General features: G+C 41.2%; 1 protein-coding gene across 23 annotated transcripts in view; it reads left to right on the forward strand.

The window, feature by feature from the left end:
- Positions 1-19,243, forward strand: part of dst (dystonin) — a 102,208-nt gene that overhangs the window by 45,408 nt on the left and 37,557 nt on the right. For 22 of the 23 annotated variants that reach the window (XM_069539185.1, XM_069539191.1, XM_069539193.1 and 19 more), the window contains 18 exons: positions 3,581-3,718; positions 4,890-4,978; positions 5,062-5,170; positions 5,728-12,021; positions 12,114-12,260; positions 12,350-12,565; positions 12,646-12,789; positions 12,872-13,108; positions 14,401-14,553; positions 14,666-14,899; positions 15,055-15,339; positions 15,764-16,312; positions 16,499-16,675; positions 17,538-17,661; positions 18,012-18,220; positions 18,316-18,633; positions 18,733-18,899; positions 18,977-19,133. In XM_069539185.1, coding sequence (XP_069395286.1) covers positions 3,581-3,718; positions 4,890-4,978; positions 5,062-5,170; positions 5,728-12,021; positions 12,114-12,260; positions 12,350-12,565; positions 12,646-12,789; positions 12,872-13,108; positions 14,401-14,553; positions 14,666-14,899; positions 15,055-15,339; positions 15,764-16,312; positions 16,499-16,675; positions 17,538-17,661; positions 18,012-18,220; positions 18,316-18,633; positions 18,733-18,899; positions 18,977-19,133 — 9,747 coding nt within the window. The remainder of the gene's footprint in view (positions 1-3,580; positions 3,719-4,889; positions 4,979-5,061; positions 5,171-5,727; positions 12,022-12,113; positions 12,261-12,349; positions 12,566-12,645; positions 12,790-12,871; positions 13,109-14,400; positions 14,554-14,665; positions 14,900-15,054; positions 15,340-15,763; positions 16,313-16,498; positions 16,676-17,537; positions 17,662-18,011; positions 18,221-18,315; positions 18,634-18,732; positions 18,900-18,976; positions 19,134-19,243) is intronic. The other variant, XM_069539203.1, reaches the window with a different exon arrangement.

A 19,243-nucleotide genomic window follows, 5' to 3' on the forward strand; every position in this document is an offset into this window, starting at 1 on the left:
CAAACAAAAACACAGCAGCTCAGAGAAAATAACAGGAAATCTAAAGCAGGAGATATTTGCTCTTCAGAACGATAAGAAAGCTGCCGAAAGGAAAGTGGAGATCTTGAATGTTAAACTTTCAGAGGTAAGCTCTGCCCTTCAGCAAACTAAAGATGAACTGGCTAAAGAGGCAAAAGAGCGACAGGTCAAAGAATCCAAAATATTGCAACTTGAGAGTGAGTTTCAGAAAGAAGACATTTCTAGTTCTGACAAATCTCGATCAAATCTTCAGCATGAGAATTCAATCCTTCACAGGGATAAAGCTGAGGCACAAGAGAAAAACATTTCATTGGCATCTGAAATCAAGAAGCTGAATGAAAAACTTAAAAGCACCACAACAGAAGCTGAGCAAAAGCAGACAGAAAACTCTGTCCTTCAGCTGAGGTCCCAGCAGATGGAGGAACAGCTGCAGAAGTGCAAGAAAATGTTAGGTGAGTTAAAGAATAAACTAGAGCTTCAAAAAGAGGGCTATGAGAGGCAGTTGTTGCTAGTGCAGACTGAAATAGAGAAAAAGCTCATTTTGCTGCAGTCCGACATCTCAAATGACAACGAGAAATCGAAGCATCAGTCAGAATTAGCAGAAATGCTCAACAAGTATTTCAGACAAGACGTGACACAGATAGAAACAGTGCATCAAACTACAGTGGAGTCAAAGCAACAACCGGACCAACAGCTGCAACTGCAGCTCAAAATGAACAAACTGCAGCAGGACAGAACAAAGCTCACCCAAGACTTGTTACAGGCAAATATAAGCCAACTTGAGGAGGACAGAATTATACTAAACAAAAAAATAGGCACCTTACAAAGCCTTTGCAATGAAGAGTCTAAAGAATCGGCTAAGTTTAAGCAGCTCTTAACAGACGATGAGTGGAAACTAACACTGAAGGAAAATGAAGAGAGAACTCTTCTGATAAAGTCAGAAAACCAGAAGATGAATAAACAGGATGTCAGTGAAACTAGTCATCAGAGTTTGAGAGACGACTCGCCTGCTTCCATGAAAACAGGAGTGACAGTGATGCAGAAAGTTCCCTCAGAGGTATGGATGAAGTTAGTTAAACAAAAAAAAATACTTTGTATTATTTAACAAATATACTGTATTTTAATCTAATACATTTTACTATCTAACTAAGCACTTGTATCACAGTTGATATTGTAACAGTGAACTGTAGTCAATGTTACTTAAAAGTTCTTTCAATATCACATCTACAGATGACAACGGAGAAAGAAAACAGTGTTGAAGGATTCAAACAAATCAAACAAGACGAGCCCGAAGTCATTCAAAGCCAAATCCAACAAAAATATTTGCAAAATGTGACGTCTAAGGGCCAAATCAAGCCTGGTGAAAACATTACTGTTACAACACAAGGATACATGGCCCTGTGCGGACTAACAGAGCAACGACCAAAAGAAAGTAATCGCACCATTAGGACAAGAACATATCAGTTAAAGCAGTCTGGCGAAACTGTGAACATTTCAGAGGAAAGCACAACAGACAGTGGTGGACAACTGAGCATGAAATATTCAACTTCCAAAAAGCTTCCAGAACTCAAAGGCAGCATAAGTATTCAAAACCTGATCAAATTTAAGCTTCTTGATGAAGAGGTTTTGCATAAGATGGAGAGGGGTCTCATCACAAGCGAGGAGATGGAAGCATTGCTTGCTCCATACGTCGGTAAACCGACTGCCATTGCTGGAGTTTATGTGGAATCAAGTAAGAAAAAGATATCCTTCCTCGAAGCTGCTGAGAAGGGCTTCCTAGCAAAGACTTATGCACTTGAGTTTCTTGAGGCTCAGGCTGCAACAGGAAGCCTTACTGATCTGGTTACAGGACAAACACACTCAGTTGTTGAAGCTATGGAGAAAGGTATTTTAGAGACGGGCTTGAAAGATAAATTGATACAGGCTGAGAAAGCTGTTAGTGGCTACATCCATGCTGGCAAAAAGTTGTCTGTGTTCCAGGCAATGGAGGAAAGGATTCTTGATAGGTACAAAGGCAAGAAGATCCTAGAGGTCCAGGTTTCCACCGGAGGACTGATCAACCCAGATATTGGTGTCAGGGTGCCAGTTAGCGTTGCTGTTGATCAGGGTCTATTGAACAAGGAGACTTTACAGAGTCTGTATGATCCAGTCAGTAACCCTAAAGGTTTCCACAACCCTGACACTGGACAGAAAGCATACTACTCCGAAATACTCAAGACATGCCTTTACGACATTGACGGTTGTGTGTTTCTCTTTCCATTTGGTGAGAGACATCTAACAGACACTTCTCCCAGGAGTACTCATAGACTGTCTGTCGTCAGCAGCAGTTGTGGAATTGAAATGTCAGCGTACGAAGCATTCAAGGGCAAACACATCGACAAGAGGACGTATCTGTTGCTGTCACAGCAGGAAAGTGAATGGCAAGAAAAGTCCATTGATGATGCCAACGAAAGTTCACGTCACATTATCACTGATGTCAAAAGTGGCAGACAACTTTGTCTAGAGTCTGCTCTGAGTCAGAGGTTTCTTCAATCGTCTGAGCTTGATGCCTATCGCAGTGGGCTTCTTAGTATCTATGAGATTGCAGACCTGATATTTTCTAGAATGGTTGTGGTGGAGGATGTTAACAGCCCCATCGCTGGTCTCTGGGATGTCACCCGCAAGAAGAGGCTGTCTGTTCTCCAGGGTTTTCAACAGGGCTTTACAGATAGAACCACTGCCTTAAGGCTGTTGGAGGCCCAGGCTTGCACTGGAGGTATTTGCGACCCCTCTTCTGGGGAGAAATTTACAGTCTCTGACGCTCTCAAAAGAGGTCTTTTAGACGAGGCACTGAAACAACAGCTCCAGCAGTGTGAGCAGGCATTTAATGGCATCGTTCACCCCAATACTGCAAAGACTGTGTCCATTACCCAGGCTGTTCAGGAAAATCTCTTCCCTAAGGATGTCGGTTCTCGCTGTATCGAGTTTCAGCTCCTGACTGGAGGACTGATAAATCCTGACACTCACGACAGAGTCTCGCTTGAGGAAATCATGCAGAGCGGCCTTGTTGACAAAGGTTATGCCCTTGAACTCAAAGATGAGAAGTTCCACAACAAGAGCCTCACCTGTCCAAAGACCAAGAGAAGAATCACGTTCAGAGAGGCTCTTGAAAGAAGCGTCTGTGACTGCCATACAGGGCTGAGGTTGTTGGAGGCTTCAAAAGTTCTTGGTTTTGTAGCCAACTCAACATTTCTTTATACTTGGGCGTATTAAGCAATAAACATTGGTAAAATTGTATGTCAGTCCATAACAAGAAATCAAATAATACAAATAGGATTCTCTTTGGCTTTGTGTTTGACAATGACCTTAACTGGCAATGACTAACTGTTGAATTCTCTTTTATGGTTTGCACATGTATTTCAATTCCATGTTTGATGCAACTGACAATGGTTCTTGAGATTTGGTTTAAGTCTAATTATGAATGTAGTTTGGCGGGGCCCCTCCCTTCTAGTGTTCCCACAATGAGTGTGTCTTGTTTTTTTTGTAAGAGGTAACAATGAAAACCCATCTGTTCTGATTATAGAGATCTGTTGATGAAGAGAAGAGAGAGCATGGTGATAAAGTTAGCAAACTATTGCACTGGACTAAACAGACCCTGAGCAATGATGGGAATGCTGTGAAAGATAGCAATGCCAACACAGATGCTTCTAATAATCCCCAGGTAAACAAGGAGTATTGTTTTTCATTTTTTGGGTGGGCTCTGTTTTAACTTTCTAATCCATATTTGTTGTTTATTAAAGAATACTTTTCTTCAGTGATAAAGAGTATTTTTCAAATGAAAATGATATAAGTTTGCTGTTAAAGTGTATGATTTCTAATAAAAATATAGTCCACTTTCTAAGTCATTCAATCCATATATTTAACAATATACAGCAGATAGTGGTTTCAATTCATTTATTATATCCCCTGTTTACTTGTCTCACAGATGCATGGTTTATATTTTGGATTTTGTGACGTATGTGTATTTCAGTCACCTCCAAATGATTCAGTAGAACCAAATGAATAAGTTGCACAAGCAATCATGTTTCACAACAACTTCACTGATGAATATTTAAATCATAACCTTGCAGGTTATGGATATATTAAAGTACAGTTAAAACCTTTGGCCCCGTGTATCTAAGAACACATTTAGTGTCCATACAATAAACACAACACCCAAAGCTGACTTACAATTTTCCTATTTTTGTACAGTTTATCACAATATCAGTATTTCATAATAGCATTATGATAATGATAAGAGTACTGCTGAAAAGCAGTTTGGTGATTCTGAGCGATATTTAAATTGATAGTTTTATATTTTTCTATAGATCTTATGTAATAGAATAGGAAAGAGAGTAGATAAATCAATTTAATGAGTATCGATATTATATGTGTAGTATGGTCACTTGCCAAATTGTTTGCGTTAGAGCAGTGGCTTGATTCACATCTTACAAGTTATGTTGGTCTGCATCTCTGTGGCCAGTGTATGAATTGAAATCATTAAATATATATTAACTATTTTTTGTGATATCAAACAATTGAGGCAAATATGATCACAGTGTTGAATCAGGTCCAATATTTTCATGTTCTGAATTAAAAAAATAGTTTTAGGTAGGTCAAATGTGTTATTGTATATTACACAGCTTTGTATCTCATCTTATCACTGGACTATTAAGTATACTTTTATTTAATAATTTGATTATTCAGTCTTCTAAAATAACAATACTGTTAAAATAATACTTGTGTATGTAGGTTTGTGTGTCATATTGGGGACTACTGCATTGTATAGTAACAATTTAAAGATTGCATATAAGATTGCATATAAATTATTGATATGTGGTCTGATGTTCAAGGTGTCAGTCGAGGAAATGGTCACTAAGAAGGAACAGATTGCAGAAGCGTTGAGGGCCACACAAATGATGCTGAACAAACACAGTGACAAGTAAGCAAAGCTACCGTGATGGACATTCTGAAGACTTTGTCCGCTGTCGAAACTCCGAACCTCACTCTTTGTTTGTCCCACAGAATGACGGAAGAGGAGCGAGAGAAGGCCCAGGAGCAGCTGAAGTCACTCAACCAGGCGTACAGTGAACTCTCCCAACAGTGTTCAGATCAGACGACCTCTGCAGAAGAGGTTGGGCACTGGGCTGTAGAGTACATTTGTGTCTTATGTGTTTGAAAACAGTGCCACCTGATGTTCAGTTGCACGACTAACCTTTTTCCTTCCCTCTGTGAGAGAAGTGTGAGATGTTGACTTTTGCATCACCCACTTCCTTCTCCTTCACTGGATCATTAGGGACAGAAAACACAGAGAATCTGAATATGCTGTAAACATGCTTAGTTGCCTGGCTTTGGTCTGACACTTCACTACAATGAATGTGCCTGACTTCTCTTCTGCAGGACAATATATATGGTGCATAACAAAACAGTATTTGATGTGACTAACAGACCCTCTTTTTGCAAGATGCCGTGTGTCCAGAATGCATGTTAGCTTTCAGTGTGTTATTCGTCCCTCTCCTGTTGCAACCCTGATGCAGTCTTGCACTTGTGCACATGATCTTTTAACATGCCTGCATTTGTGCCGTGGTGAGTATATATTTTGTTTTGCTTTTGAAAATTTAAATTGTAAATAAGAACACAGTTTGTCGTTATATCCAGTTCAGTGATTTGTGATATTCTCATTTTCTGCAGGATTTTAAACCAAGTGATGGGTTTGGTGGAGTTTTGACTGGAACCATGAGTTCGCCGACTGATCATATGTCTTGGAGCACTCTCCCAGAGGCCCAGCTCATGACCTGTGATGCTCTCAGACCAGATTACGTTTACAAATCCACACCGAACCACTCGTCAGAGCTGAATGATGCAAATAAGTGCATACAGAGTTCACATGTCACCTCTGTCTCCCTCTATGACGTAGCAGCAGCTAGAGAAGGAACCACATGTGAAGACCTGGTCATCAAGATGATAGAGGTCAGACAAGTCAGTGATGAAATGAAGGTGTGCTATACAGGTGATACACTAACCCTGGAGGGGGCGCTTCAGTCTGGGTTAATACCTGCTTCTGTTTATGTAAAGATTCTTCAGAGACAAAAGACCAGTCAGGAAATGATAAATCTTAACAGTGCAGAAAATGTGTCTGAGCCGGAGGTTGAACCTTACGAGGTCAACAGACTGATATTAAAGTGCCTCAGCGGAAATAAGTCATTGACACAAGAGAGGAATATTAACACTCTGAGGTCTGATCGTGATGGTTTAAGCAATCAAGAGACTAGGTCAACACTGTTGGGTGCAAGTGAAGTTAGAAATATTGGGAACCTCCCAAACAGCGACAGGCTAAAGGTAGATGCAGCAGTCCAGTGTGATTTGATGAGCTCCAGCAGCTCACTGGTTGTGCTCGGAAATCAGCAGCAGTTTATGGGACTTGTGTTGCCTCACTCTGGGGAAATTCAAACTGTGTCCACCTCAATCCATTGTCATGAACAAATCACCACCCCTGAGTTTACTAGCAGTCTGTTTAGTAACCGGCAAAAGATTGCAGCTTTTTACATTCCAGAAAATTCAGAGATAGTTGACATCCCCTCCGCTGTTCAGAATGGTTTGACTGACAGTTATACAGCAGATGTTTTAAAATCTATAGAGATCCCAGATGTGTTTCCTGATGTTGATCACCTCTATGAAAAGTTTTCGTCTTGGCTCATGTACAAGAAACTCACAGTTGATGGATGCTACCGTGCAGCAGAGTGCATAGAAGTTGACAACATTCCTAGTCCCACAGAGGCACGGCAGTTATTTATCTCCTACCTAATGATGAACAGTTTCATTGATCCAAAGACAGGACAGAGGGTCCTAATAGTTGATAGACAGCTGAGTCAAACGGTCAAAATGTTCCTCAAAGATTTGATATTTTGTGAGAACGCTGAGAATAATTTGACTTCTCTGACTGTAAATGTTGGTGATCTTTCAAGTCAGCTAGATACACCACTTCTCATACATGAAACCGAGGAGGATCCTTGTGATTTTGTTTCCTCGAGCGATGTGAGGATTATCTATGATGAAAATACAAAACATACATGTGATCCTCATTCTTTTTTTTCCTCTGGTGATGGGAGGATCACCTTCACTGAAAAAACACAACACCCATTTGATCCTCATGATTTTGTTTCCTGTGGCGATGGGAGGATAACCCTCAATGAAAACATACATCACACTTTTGATCCTCATAATTTTGTTACCTTAGGAAATGGGAGGATTATCTTTGATGAAAAAACTCAACACATGTTTGATCGTCATGATGTCTCTTACTCAGCTGAAGGGAGGATTAGCTTTGATGAAAAAACTCAACACATGTTTGATCCTCATGATTTTACCTCCTACGATGATGGCAGGATTGCAGTCATTGAAAAAACACAACAATCATTTGATTCTCATGATTTTGTGTCCTCTGGGGATGGGAGGATTAGCTTTTATGAAAAAACTCAACACATATTTGATCCTTGTGATTTGGTTTTCTCTGGGGAAGGGAGGATTAGCTTTGATGAAGAAACTCAACACATATTTGATCATGATTTTTCTTCCACCGCTGAAGGAAGGATTAGCTTTGATGAAGAAACTCAACACAGGTTTGATCCTCATGATCTTTCTTCCTCCGCTGAAGGGAGGATTAGCTTTAATGAAAAAACTCAACACATATTTGATCCCCATGATTTGTCTTCCTCAGCTGATGAGAGGATTAGCTTTGATGAACAAAGTCAACACATGTTTGATCCTCATGATTTTGTTTCCTCAGCTGATGGGAGGATTAGCTTTGATGAAAAAACTCAACACGTATTTGATCCTCATGATTTTTCTTACTCAGCAGAAGGGAGGATAAGCTTTGATGAAACAACTCAACACATGTTTAAACATCAGGATTTTTCTTCCTCAGCTGATGAGAGGATTAGCTTTGATGGAAAAACACAACACACATTTGATCCTCATGATTATGTTTCCTCAGATGATGGGAGAATAAGCTTTGATGAAAAAACACACGTTACTCGTGATTTTTCTTCCTCAGCTGATGGGAGGATTGCATTTGTTGAAAAAACACAACATGCAATTGAACCTCATGACTTTTCTTCCTCAGCTGATGGGAGGATTAGCTTTGATGAAAAAAGTCAACACATGTTTGATCCTCATGATTTTGTTTCCTCAGCTGATGGGAGGATTAGCTTTGATGAAAAAACTCAACACGTATTTGATCCTCATGATTTTTCTTACTCAGCAGAAGGGAGGATAAGCTTTGATGAAACAACTCAACACATGTTTAAACATCAGGATTTTTCTTCCTCAGCTGATGAGAGGATTAGCTTTGATGGAAAAACACAACACACATTTGATCCTCATGATTATGTTTCCTCAGATGATGGGAGAATAAACTTTGATGAAAAAACACACATTATTCGTGATTTTTCTTCCTCAGCTGATGGGAGGATTGCATTTGTTGAAAAAACACAACATGCAATTGAACCTCATGACTTTTCTTCCTCAGCTGATGGGAGGATTAGCTTTGATGAAAAAACTCAACAGATGTTTGATCCTCATGATTTTGTTTCCTCAGCTGATGGGAGGATTAGCTTTGATGAAAAAACTCAAAAGATGTTTGATCCTCATGATTTTGTTTCCTCAGCTGATGGGAGGATTAGCTTTGATGAAAAAACGCAACAATCATTCGACCCACGTGATTTTTCTTCATCAGCTGATGAGAGGATTAGCTTTGATGTAAAAACACAACACACATTTGATCCTCATGATTATGTTTCCTTAATTGATGGGAGGATTAGCTTTGATGAAAAAACTCAACAGATGTTTGATCCTCGTGATTTTTCTTCATCAGCTGATGAGAGGATTAGCTTTGATGGAAAAACACAACACACATTTGATCCTCATGATTATGTTTCCTTAGATGATGGGAGGATAAGCTTTGATGAAAAAACACACGATACTTGTGATTTTTCTTCCTCAGCTGATGGGAGGTTTGAATTTGTTGAAAAAACACAACATGCAATTGATCCCAGTGGTTTTTCTTCCTCAGCTGATGGGAGGATTAGCTTTGATGAAAAAACTCAACAGATGTTTGATCCTCATGATTTTCTTTCCTCAGCTGATGGGAGGGTTGCATCTGTTGAAGAAATGCAACATACAATTGATCCTCGTGATTTTTCTTCATCAGCTGATGGGAGGATTAGCTTTGATGAAAAAACTCAACACATATTTGATCCTCATGATTTTCTTTTCCCCTGCAATCAGAGGATTGCATTCAATGAAACAACACCACAAACATTTGATCCTCATGATTTAGTTTCCTCAGTCAAGGATTCTTCTGATACTGCAGACCCTGACATAGTAGAGAAAACCTTGTTTCAGAAAAACACAAAGTGGACTGAGTCAGGAGAAATTGCTGAGAGACTTTGTGGAAGTAGTTTACAGATTGATGTTGGAGGTGCTGTCAGTGAAGGTCTTGATATTCCAACTTCTATAGAGATGTCAATCACAGCAGAAATCCCAGTTGTTGGCTCACTATCCAGGATGTGTGACTCTGAGCCTTCAGTAAAACTGTGCTCTCAGATTTCAGAACACAATGATGCTGAGTCACTGTGCAGTGAATCAAGAACTATTGATACCAACCCAGCTGAGTTGTTATGGTCTGAGGACTTCATGGAGGGTGAATATGAGCGAGACAATACCATTCAAGTATTAAAAGCACAAGCGGAGGAAGTGGGTGCTTTAGATGTCACCTCTGGGAGATTTTATGATGTGGAGGCGGCTCTCAATAAGGGCGTAGTTGATGAGACGGCACTGAAAGTGCTTGATGTAAAGTCAGATGAAGTTGTAGGAAATGATGATGAGGGCTCAATGTCTTTTTTTAAACAGATACTATCAGATGGGTCCATATCCTCAAATATCGGTCTTCCTACAATGGAAGAACAGAGCCTTTTAGGGTCAGATTGCACCATTAGTGTCAGTGAGTCTTTCCAGCCCAGATTAGTTACTGATGCTGTTAAGAGCCTTAACTTAGATCCCAAAGCTGGCATTTACCCAGAGGAAAACTGCAGCCAATCCATTGATCGGAATCTGGGTTTAATTAACACAAATGAGGCTGAAAACACTCAGTGGTCAACTGAAAGGACGTTTGCAGCCACGGTGCGTGATTTCTCAGAGGAAGAGGGTGATGAAGAGAGTGCATTAGATTGTGTGACAGGAGGAAATTTAGAAGGGATGAGTAATTATCTGCATTACTCACCTTGCTCTGTTCTTGGTCACGAGCCTCGGGTGAACTCACCCTCCTCGTGGAGTCCGGTTACTGCAGAGTGTGTTCATCAAGCAGACAAACTGCCTGTTCTAGCTGAAGACACTGTCTCACAGGGATTCATCAATAGCCAGCTGACAGACAGTGCTGATGAATCCAGTGTTGTGATAGAAAATGCTGCTCTGAATACCCAGTCGCATCCATCTACTCTGAGTGACAGATCTTCTAACAGCAGCACTGATCCAGAAAGCCAGACTTATCTCTCCTGTAAACCTGACAGCTCAACCATTCATAATGATGTTTTAATTACTGGATACAAACCCTCATTGGATATTGAGATTAGTAAACAGGGTGACTTAGACGAGTCCTCATCATGTCGTAATGTCTTATCCAGATCAGAGAATGACATAAGTGCTGTTCAGTCACCTTTAGACACTGTGCCAGTTCCAAGCATAGATTACTCATCACCCGGGGATTTGGTTGAAAGTGCAATTACCTCCGTTTCCAGGGGCGATTGTAACTATGACAAGCACAGTACGGAAGATGGCAGTGCGATTACATTACCTCAGCAAGCAGCACTTCATTCTGAAAGTGATTTTAGCATTGGATCTGAGCCCAGAATCTCTCAAAATGATCCACAACAGAACTCCTCTGCTAAGCTACCAGTTGTTTCCAGTGAAAAATCTGCATCAATTGCAAGCGATTATAGAAGCCACAATACAGAAAATTCAGTGAATCACGCTCCAACAACCAGTCGAGAGTCTCCTGAAACAGAACTGACCAATAAAGATTTGTGTGGTGCAGGTGACACTGATTTACAGTCGGAGAGGTTTTCCCCAGAGAGGCAACATGAGGACATTTTCAGCCACTCTGATCAAATCTCTGTATCAGGACACAAGACAGAAGATGCACAGGTTGATGGAAATTTGTGCTGCTTAAGTCCACCTTCTTTATCTGTAGACATCAGCTCCGAAAAGTCTGAAACTGGAATGAGAGAAGAGTTAGGATCTGTAATTCTACCGCAGAGAGATAGATTAGATGTGTATGCTTCTGAAAATCCACAGACAGTCACTGATTTCCTGCCAAATGGCATCAACATGTGTGCTGTTGCTTCTTCAGCTGTGTGTTGTAATGATGTGAGGACACATGTGGATGACCAGGAGGAAAATATTACGAAGGCAAATGTCAGTGATTTGCAAAAGTTGCGACATCAAGCGTCTGAAAGCCTTGTTGGCGCTGTAGTCCAGAATAATCAACAACCTTTAGATGAAGGGGATTTTAATGACAGAAACAAACCAAATGGACTTAAAGAGGAGAGTCGATCAGGGTTTCACGTGGATCTGCAGAAAGAAAACACCCTTAGATTGAACAACAAAGAGCAAGAAAATCCAGAATTGATGCTTGAAGATGAGAAAGTTCCAGAGACGATGGAACAGTCGGACGCTCCAAATATCCAGCTGCAGCTACTGCAGGTTCTCAAGACTGTTTCCTCAAGCCAGGACCTGTCAATGCTGCAGGAAGTGATGGAGACGCTAAACAGCGCCCTTGGGGGGGACTGTCAGGAGGAGCGGCGACACAGACTGGATAGCATCAAGGAGGAGATCTCAGAGGAAGAGGGCGAGGGGACAGACAGTCACAGAGCGTCTCCTCAGTCGTCTGCCGACTCAAATGCCTGTAAAGTTGAGGAGGTCAAAAATAAGGTATTTGATGTTTCATTGTGAAGGTAAACACTTATTTCTGTAGTGTTAGTGTTTGGCATAAACTGCTCTGTATGTGTATTTTTGTTCCACAGCTGTTCTCCATCCAGGATTTCTTGGAGTGTGTTGGGAGGCTGCAGGATCACGCAGATGTTTTAGATGACGTAAGAAAAGACCTTTTGAGACAGTTCCCCATGAGCAACAACATGGAAGAACTGCAGATCCAAATAGATGAATGTCAGGTAAGAAATTAAATAACTATGCTACATTTGTCGTCTGTGTTTTGATATTTGAATCTTTCGGTCCTGACTAAATCTGCTCTTGTGTCCAGTCTCTGGAGACCCAGCTTTCTAGACTGGCTGGTGGTCTGGCAGAAGATGTGGAGAAAGCCAAGCGGCTCCTCAGCTCTGCTGATGACCACATCCCTGTCCAAATCCACCAAGATTTGGCCTCAACATATTTGCAGTTAGAGCCACATTTTACTGCTGTTTCCCAACTATGTGAAGAAAAGAGTCAGTCCCTAATTCAAGCAATGGAAACAGAGAGGGTCAGTGTTTATTACTGTAAATTAAAATGCAATGTTGAAACAGTTGTATCAGCTTTTGACTCATTTTAACATTATTTTAGGCACATCTGGAATCGATGTACCAGAAATATCTGAGTGATCTACAAGAACTAGCGGGCCTCATCCAAATTGACCCTGACATGCAGGGCGTGGATTTGAACACGTGTGATGTGGACACACTCAAACATTTGATTCAGCAGAACAAGGTACACTTTTAATTGAAAACATTTAGTATCAACATCAAATACAGAAAATCACTCAGCATATTTCCATCTTTTTCTGTTCCAGGAAACTGAGAGCAATCTGCTAAAAGAAGCCAAGCTCAAGTTAGAGGACGTCACGTTTGATATCCAGTGCTTTATTTCTGAGCACGCTCAGTTCCTGAGTGCGGCTCAGAGCAGCTGCCTCCTGAAGCGCCTCAGCACCACTCAGCGAAGTTTCCGTGACCAGACAGAGAGGCTTGTTGCACAGAGGAAAACCTTAGATGTTCTAATGGACACGAGGGAGAGGGAAAACCATGCCAAGGTCCGCCTGTTAATGTTCTCTGAAATATCACAGAGGTTTGGCTACAGGTGTTTAGTTTGCTTTGCAGACTTAAAAGTTGAAAAACAAACTAGCTCAGTTCAAAAACAGCAACAACTAAAGCATGTTATCCAGATCATAGACTTTATATAAAGAATGGGTCACGTCGCCAATACTGCCTACTATCCAGAAACTAAAAAATACCCTGATACGAATGTCACCATCTTGCACATTTGGAACCAGAGTCTGCACAGTATCAGGTTGATGAAGCAGCGATTGTGACATCCTATTGATACACTTTTTACCTGGTCTCTATCATTAAATAACTAATTTAAACCAAACATAATCAGATAAACAAACATCAGTGTTATAAGAACCAGTCAAAATGACAGAAACTGTCTTTGAGAAAAAGTTATTCGACGTGTACCTTTCTCATCCAATAACTTGGATTCACTATCTATACCATTGCCTACCACTAGAGTGCAATCAAGATGCTCTGGTTTCACTTATGGGGCTCTGTCTTGTCCTCTTGTCATCTTCATTTACAACCAATGACTAGACGTTTCCCCAGATGTGCTTTGATATCAAAGCTTTATACTGGAATCAAACATCAGAATCATGACATCATATTAAAATGATGAATCATATAAATAGTTTGTACAAATATTAAATCTGTGATTTAGACATTTTCTAAATAACAAGAGTACGTTTTTATCCTGGTTTTTCAGTGTTTCAATAAATTGTTGGGTTTCACTTACAGGATTCAGACATGTGAGGTTTTACTGTGAATGTGACCATGTTTAGGAGAAATAACAGCATTGCATGCTCCGTTGCTCGACCTCTCCTGCACACTAAACTTTATGCTGGTTGTGTCCCACAGGCGTCAAGACAGCAGTTAACAGTGGATGAAATGCACCTTCTCTGTCGGAACACTTTCACCCACAGCAAACCCACTAACACACACAAGATAATGTCCTCCTGTGCTTATAACATCACATGTCCAAAGTGGCGAATGGCAAAAAAGCATGTTTACAGCATATTAGATTTTGATTCTTGTTAAGATAAAGAAAACTGTGTCCTCAGTCAGATTTTGCATGTTTGCTTAAACTGTTTCCTCTCCCATTTCTTCTTGGTCCCAAATATTGATTGAGCTGTTATTACCGTGAATAGAGTGGTTTGGGATTTATTACAAGTAAATGTTTTACTGAGTGTTGTTGTGAATGTATGTTAATGACAGGTTTGTTGTTTTCGACTACGATAATAACTTGTGTTTCCTTAAACTTTTATCTCTCCAGTCTTTATTGGAGAGACACAAGGAGTTCTCAGACAAACTGGAGGAAGTGTGTGACAACCTCACCCTGACAGAGAACCGCCTGATTGGTCATCAGCAACAGGCCGACAGCACTGAGACCGTCACAGATCTGCAGCAGTACCAGCAGGAACATCAGGTCCGAAATCGTTTTCATTGCATTTTTTCATTGCATGTCACAGAGTAGGTTTCGGTCAAATTCAAAGCTGCTTTTCTCATTCCACTGCGTTATGTCTTTCCCTTATCAAAAGGCTCTGCAGAAAGATGTGCTGACGAATGCCAGTGCCTTGAATGAGGTCATCACCAGCACTAAAAAGTTTCTGGAGGAAAACCGGAACAAGCTGACACCAGATCAAATTGCCATCATTGAGGGGAAGTTGGAAGAGGCTAAAAGCAAAGCCAGGCTCATCAACCAGCGGGCGGAGGAGTCCAGGAAAGATTTGGAGAAGGTTGTTACCACAGCCATTAAACAGGAGAGTGAAAAGGTCAGATTACCTCCATATGTGTTCTCTGTAAAAACTCAGCAGGAAAAGTTATATTAATGATACGGTGCATTTCATATATTGCTTAATATAATGCCACAATGATAATTTTGTCATCTAGTCAGCATTTTATGTATATGTGGTCTTTGTCTTTTCAGGCAGCTGCTGTTGAGCGGCTTGAAGAAAGTAAGAACAAAATCGAGGGTCTTCTGGACTGGATATCCAACATTGGGAGTGAAAAGGAGAGCGGCCTGGATCAAACCGACCATATAAGTAAAGAGAATGGAAACTTGCCAGAGGAAACCTCAGCCAGGGTACTGATAGGAGAGGACGACGATGCCAATGGAAACGCTTTACAGAGCCCTGAAAATGATTTTGGCAGAGAAAGCAGTGGGAAGAACGACGCCTCCATGGACCTCGATCAGCAGTACGACAGGGTCAAGGTAACGTTGGTTTGAAGCATAAATATGCAGTTGTTGTTACACAGTAGTACATACTTTCAAACCCCAGGGGATTACTTCAAGCATAAGTTGAAAGACACAAGTAACAATGAAATGCAGGATTTTTCAAAGTAAAGTTTAATTCATTTTTAAACCTGTTAAACAGCAAATGCAACCAATTTTTTAAAAAAAAGAAAAAGCTGTTGACAAACAAAGTTTATCTTCTTATCTCAAATAAGGCTCAAAATTAAAAATGCTGTTTTGCGTAAGAGTACTTGGAGAGTGCTATTGTGGTAGTGATATCTTAAAGCCAGAAAAGAGAAAAAATTAAAGAAATAGTCTAAATAATGTAAAATGTTAAAAAAATTAGATTTTTTTTTTGGGCCACAAATGGTGTTGTGACCTCAAGTCTTTAATGTTCCCACAGGCTCATCATCAGGAGATTCTGTCTCAGCAGCAGGATCTAATCATGGCCACCCAATCGGCTCAGGCTCTGCTCGACAAGCAAGCCACCGTGCTGTCCCCGGAGGAGAAGGAGAAGCTACAGAGGAACATCCAGGAGCTGAAGGGACGCTACGAGGCCTCGCTGACGCAGGCCGAGCAGCAGATGAAGCAGGTGCAGTGTGTCCAGGAGGAGCTGAAGAAGTTCCAGGACGACTGTGAGGAGTTTGAGGTCTGGTTGGACCAGGCGGAGGGAGAGATCAAGGAGCAGGGAGCTCCCGCAAGCTCCCTCAATATCCTTGCTGACAAACTACAGCGACAGAAGAGCTTCTCGGAGGATGTGATTTCCCACAAAGGAGACCTTCGCTTCATCACTATTTCAGGACAGAAAGTATTGGATGTAGCTAAAGCCTGTGGAGCGGGTGACCCTGCTGCTAAGAATGCTCTGTTGAACGTGGATACTTCAGGAACCTGTTCTGCTGTTAAGGACAAACTGGACTCAGCAGCAAGTCGATACAAAACACTACATTCACAGGTATTTCACACTGCAGTTGCTTAATTTTACCACTAGAGGGGAGCATTAGTCTTTACAGAAAGCACAAAAAAGCTGCTTCATTAAGATGTCATCATATTCTGTAAGCAATGTGAAAATGTCAGAGAAAGTGATAGTTTTCCACATTTTTAACTGATATGTAAAGTAGTTTCATGTCCTTTGTTTCAGTGCAATCAGCTCAGCAACAACCTCAAAGACGTGGTTGACAAGTACAAGAAATACGGCGACTCCAGCGCCGGGCTTTTAAAATGGCTCAACAGTTCAGAGGAGGAGGCGAGGACGCAGCAGTCTGAGGCCATAGCAGCTGACCCACAGTCACTACAGAAACAGCTGGAGGAGACCAAGGCAAGAAACACTGTGGGCAAGGGCCTTATCATTTAAGTGTAGTCTGGGTACCAAACTCAGAATTATTATATTATTATTATTGTACTATATTATAATGTGTTGCAAAACTTTTTTTTTAATCCTTGGAACCATCACTTATAATTAGTGCCAATGCCGGTGAAAATAAACTGTCATGGATGTTAAGTGAGAAATAATCCAGGTAGGAAATAAAGGATATCTTTTTTTAGAAGTATCACATGCACAACTTGGAGCACTGACTTTTTTCTAAGATCACAGCACAATAGACCTGTGTTACCATATACAGTGTTTCCACTGACTTAAGTAGAAGAAAAGCTATTTTTAGCAGCATGTTCAAATTCAAACCCACATGCGAGTAGTTTTTTGATTCTGATTATTTGTAGCTTACATACTCCTAGAGAACGATAAGAACCGAGGCTGACAGAGACGTCTCTGTAAACTCTTCTGGCAGCAGTTAGCTTTAACATTTCTCTGTAGGGAGGTAGTGACTTACAGCACAGATATGCCAAGATAACAGGCGCCTGTGAGCCGACCAGCAAGCAATAATGTGCTTTTGGCTTCGAGTTACAAATCACTGCAGAACTCCAAAGTACTTTCTGTAAGTGTAGCAGTTGAGGCAGACAGGTACATCTAACTATGTGTGTGTGGAATGACTCAATGATACACAGATACAGTCCAGACTTTCTTGCATGTCTTCGCTCTGTTGTCTCCATCTTCAATCCATCACACTGGTGAAATCCATAACCTGTACCTGTACACTTTAGTACAAATGCAGACAGAGGATGTGTATTTCAGTGGATGCAGTTTCTATTTCCTCTCACTTCCTCTTGTTTGACTTCAACAGGCTCTACAAGGTCAGATGACAGGACATCAGACTGCCGTCGACACACTGCGCAAAACAGCCGAGTCTTTGATAACATCTGAAGGAGACCTGCTGAGCAACCCAGATGAGATTCAGGAGACAGTAGGTGAGGGAAAAGTCTCAGTAGGGAGTATTTGCTGCTTCTACATTATATTAGAGAACAAAATGATTTTATGTCGGTTTATTTGATTGTTTTGCTGTCTTTCAAACTCATAGGTCCATATCAGTATAGAAAATAAAATAATAAATACAGAGGGATAAGCAGGGATTAAAACCCATACGGACATTTGTTCCAGTGTTTCCAAATTTTCCTTTACCAATATTATGATGTGAACAAACTCATAAATGAAAAATACATTTCTTCTTTTCTTTGAAATGTTTATCTCACAATGTGTCACAACAGTAAAAATTTGCTCAGGTTAAAACGTGACCCCGTTTTGCTTCCATGTGCTGCAGACGACATAGTGGAGCGCTATGACAACCTGTCCAAGTCTGTGAGTGACCGAAATGAGAAGCTTCAGATCACTCTGACTCGCTCCATGAGTGTGCAGGATGGTCTGGATGAAATGATGGGATGGATGGAGGGGGTGGAGGCCAGCGTGAAAGAGAAGGGACAAATACCCCTGGATTCTGCATCTATTGGAGATATGCTCAGCAAGGAAGCAGTGTGTATTCTTGAAATCATTTCAGCACCACAATAACTACAGAAACTATTTGAGTTTGCTATTCAACTAATTTCTGTCCATCCTGTGTTATTAAGGCGCTAGAGCAGGACATAGCAAGTCGCCAGAGCAGCATTTCAGCCATGAAGGCCAAGGTGAAGAGGTTTGTGGAGACGGCGGATCCGTCGGCCGCTGCGCTCCTGCAGACAACGATGGATGCCCTCTCTCAGCGCTTCTCCGACACCTGTGACAAACACAAGCAAAAAGTTTCCCAACTGGAGCAGCTGAGAGAGAAGGTGGAAGAGTTTGAGACGGTCGCAGATAAAGTTCAGCAGTTTGTTGTGAAGCGTTCGCAAGATCTAAATGAGACAGACGGTCCTGGGAAAACCTTCAATGAAGTGTCCCAGCTGATGCAGGTAAAGTCTATGGCTGACGACTTTTTATGATACATGTCGTGTCTTTTTCAACAATACTTTTTTTACAAAGACTGACTGACTATTTCAATTTCTTTGTAGAGTACTAAGGCTGAGATGGTTGAACATGCCAGTGATTTGGAGAAGCTGCAGACTATTTCTAAAGAGCTGTCTGAAATAAGCCCTGATGGAAACAAAGCCCAGCTGCAGAGCAAGATGGACAACCTCTCAAATATTTTCACCACCTTTAAAGACACCGTTAAAGAAAAGTAAGTTGGGACACAGGGACTGGAAAAAAAAAGAAGGTCCTCGGATGGATGGTGTGATTGGATCTTGTCTCCTACAGGGAAGAAGAGGTATCGTCCTGTCAGGACCAGCTGGGAGAGTTCAGATCTGCAGCCAGCGCGCTCACCGAGTGGCTGGAGGAGTCGAACGAGAAAGTACCTGCAGTTCAGCCAAGCAGCAGTGAGAGAAGTCTGGAGAAGGACCTGCAGACAGTCACTGTGAGTCATGACATGTTTATAAAGTCTGCTGTGTATACTGCATTTAAAATGCTGGAACAGAAGCCCATTGATGTAATGCTTTATAGTTGATGTGCTTTGCAGGAGATAGA

The sequence above is a fragment of the Paralichthys olivaceus genome, chromosome 14 (genome assembly GCF_024713975.1).
Source record: "Paralichthys olivaceus isolate ysfri-2021 chromosome 14, ASM2471397v2, whole genome shotgun sequence".
Taxonomy (NCBI): domain Eukaryota; kingdom Metazoa; phylum Chordata; class Actinopteri; order Pleuronectiformes; family Paralichthyidae; genus Paralichthys; species Paralichthys olivaceus.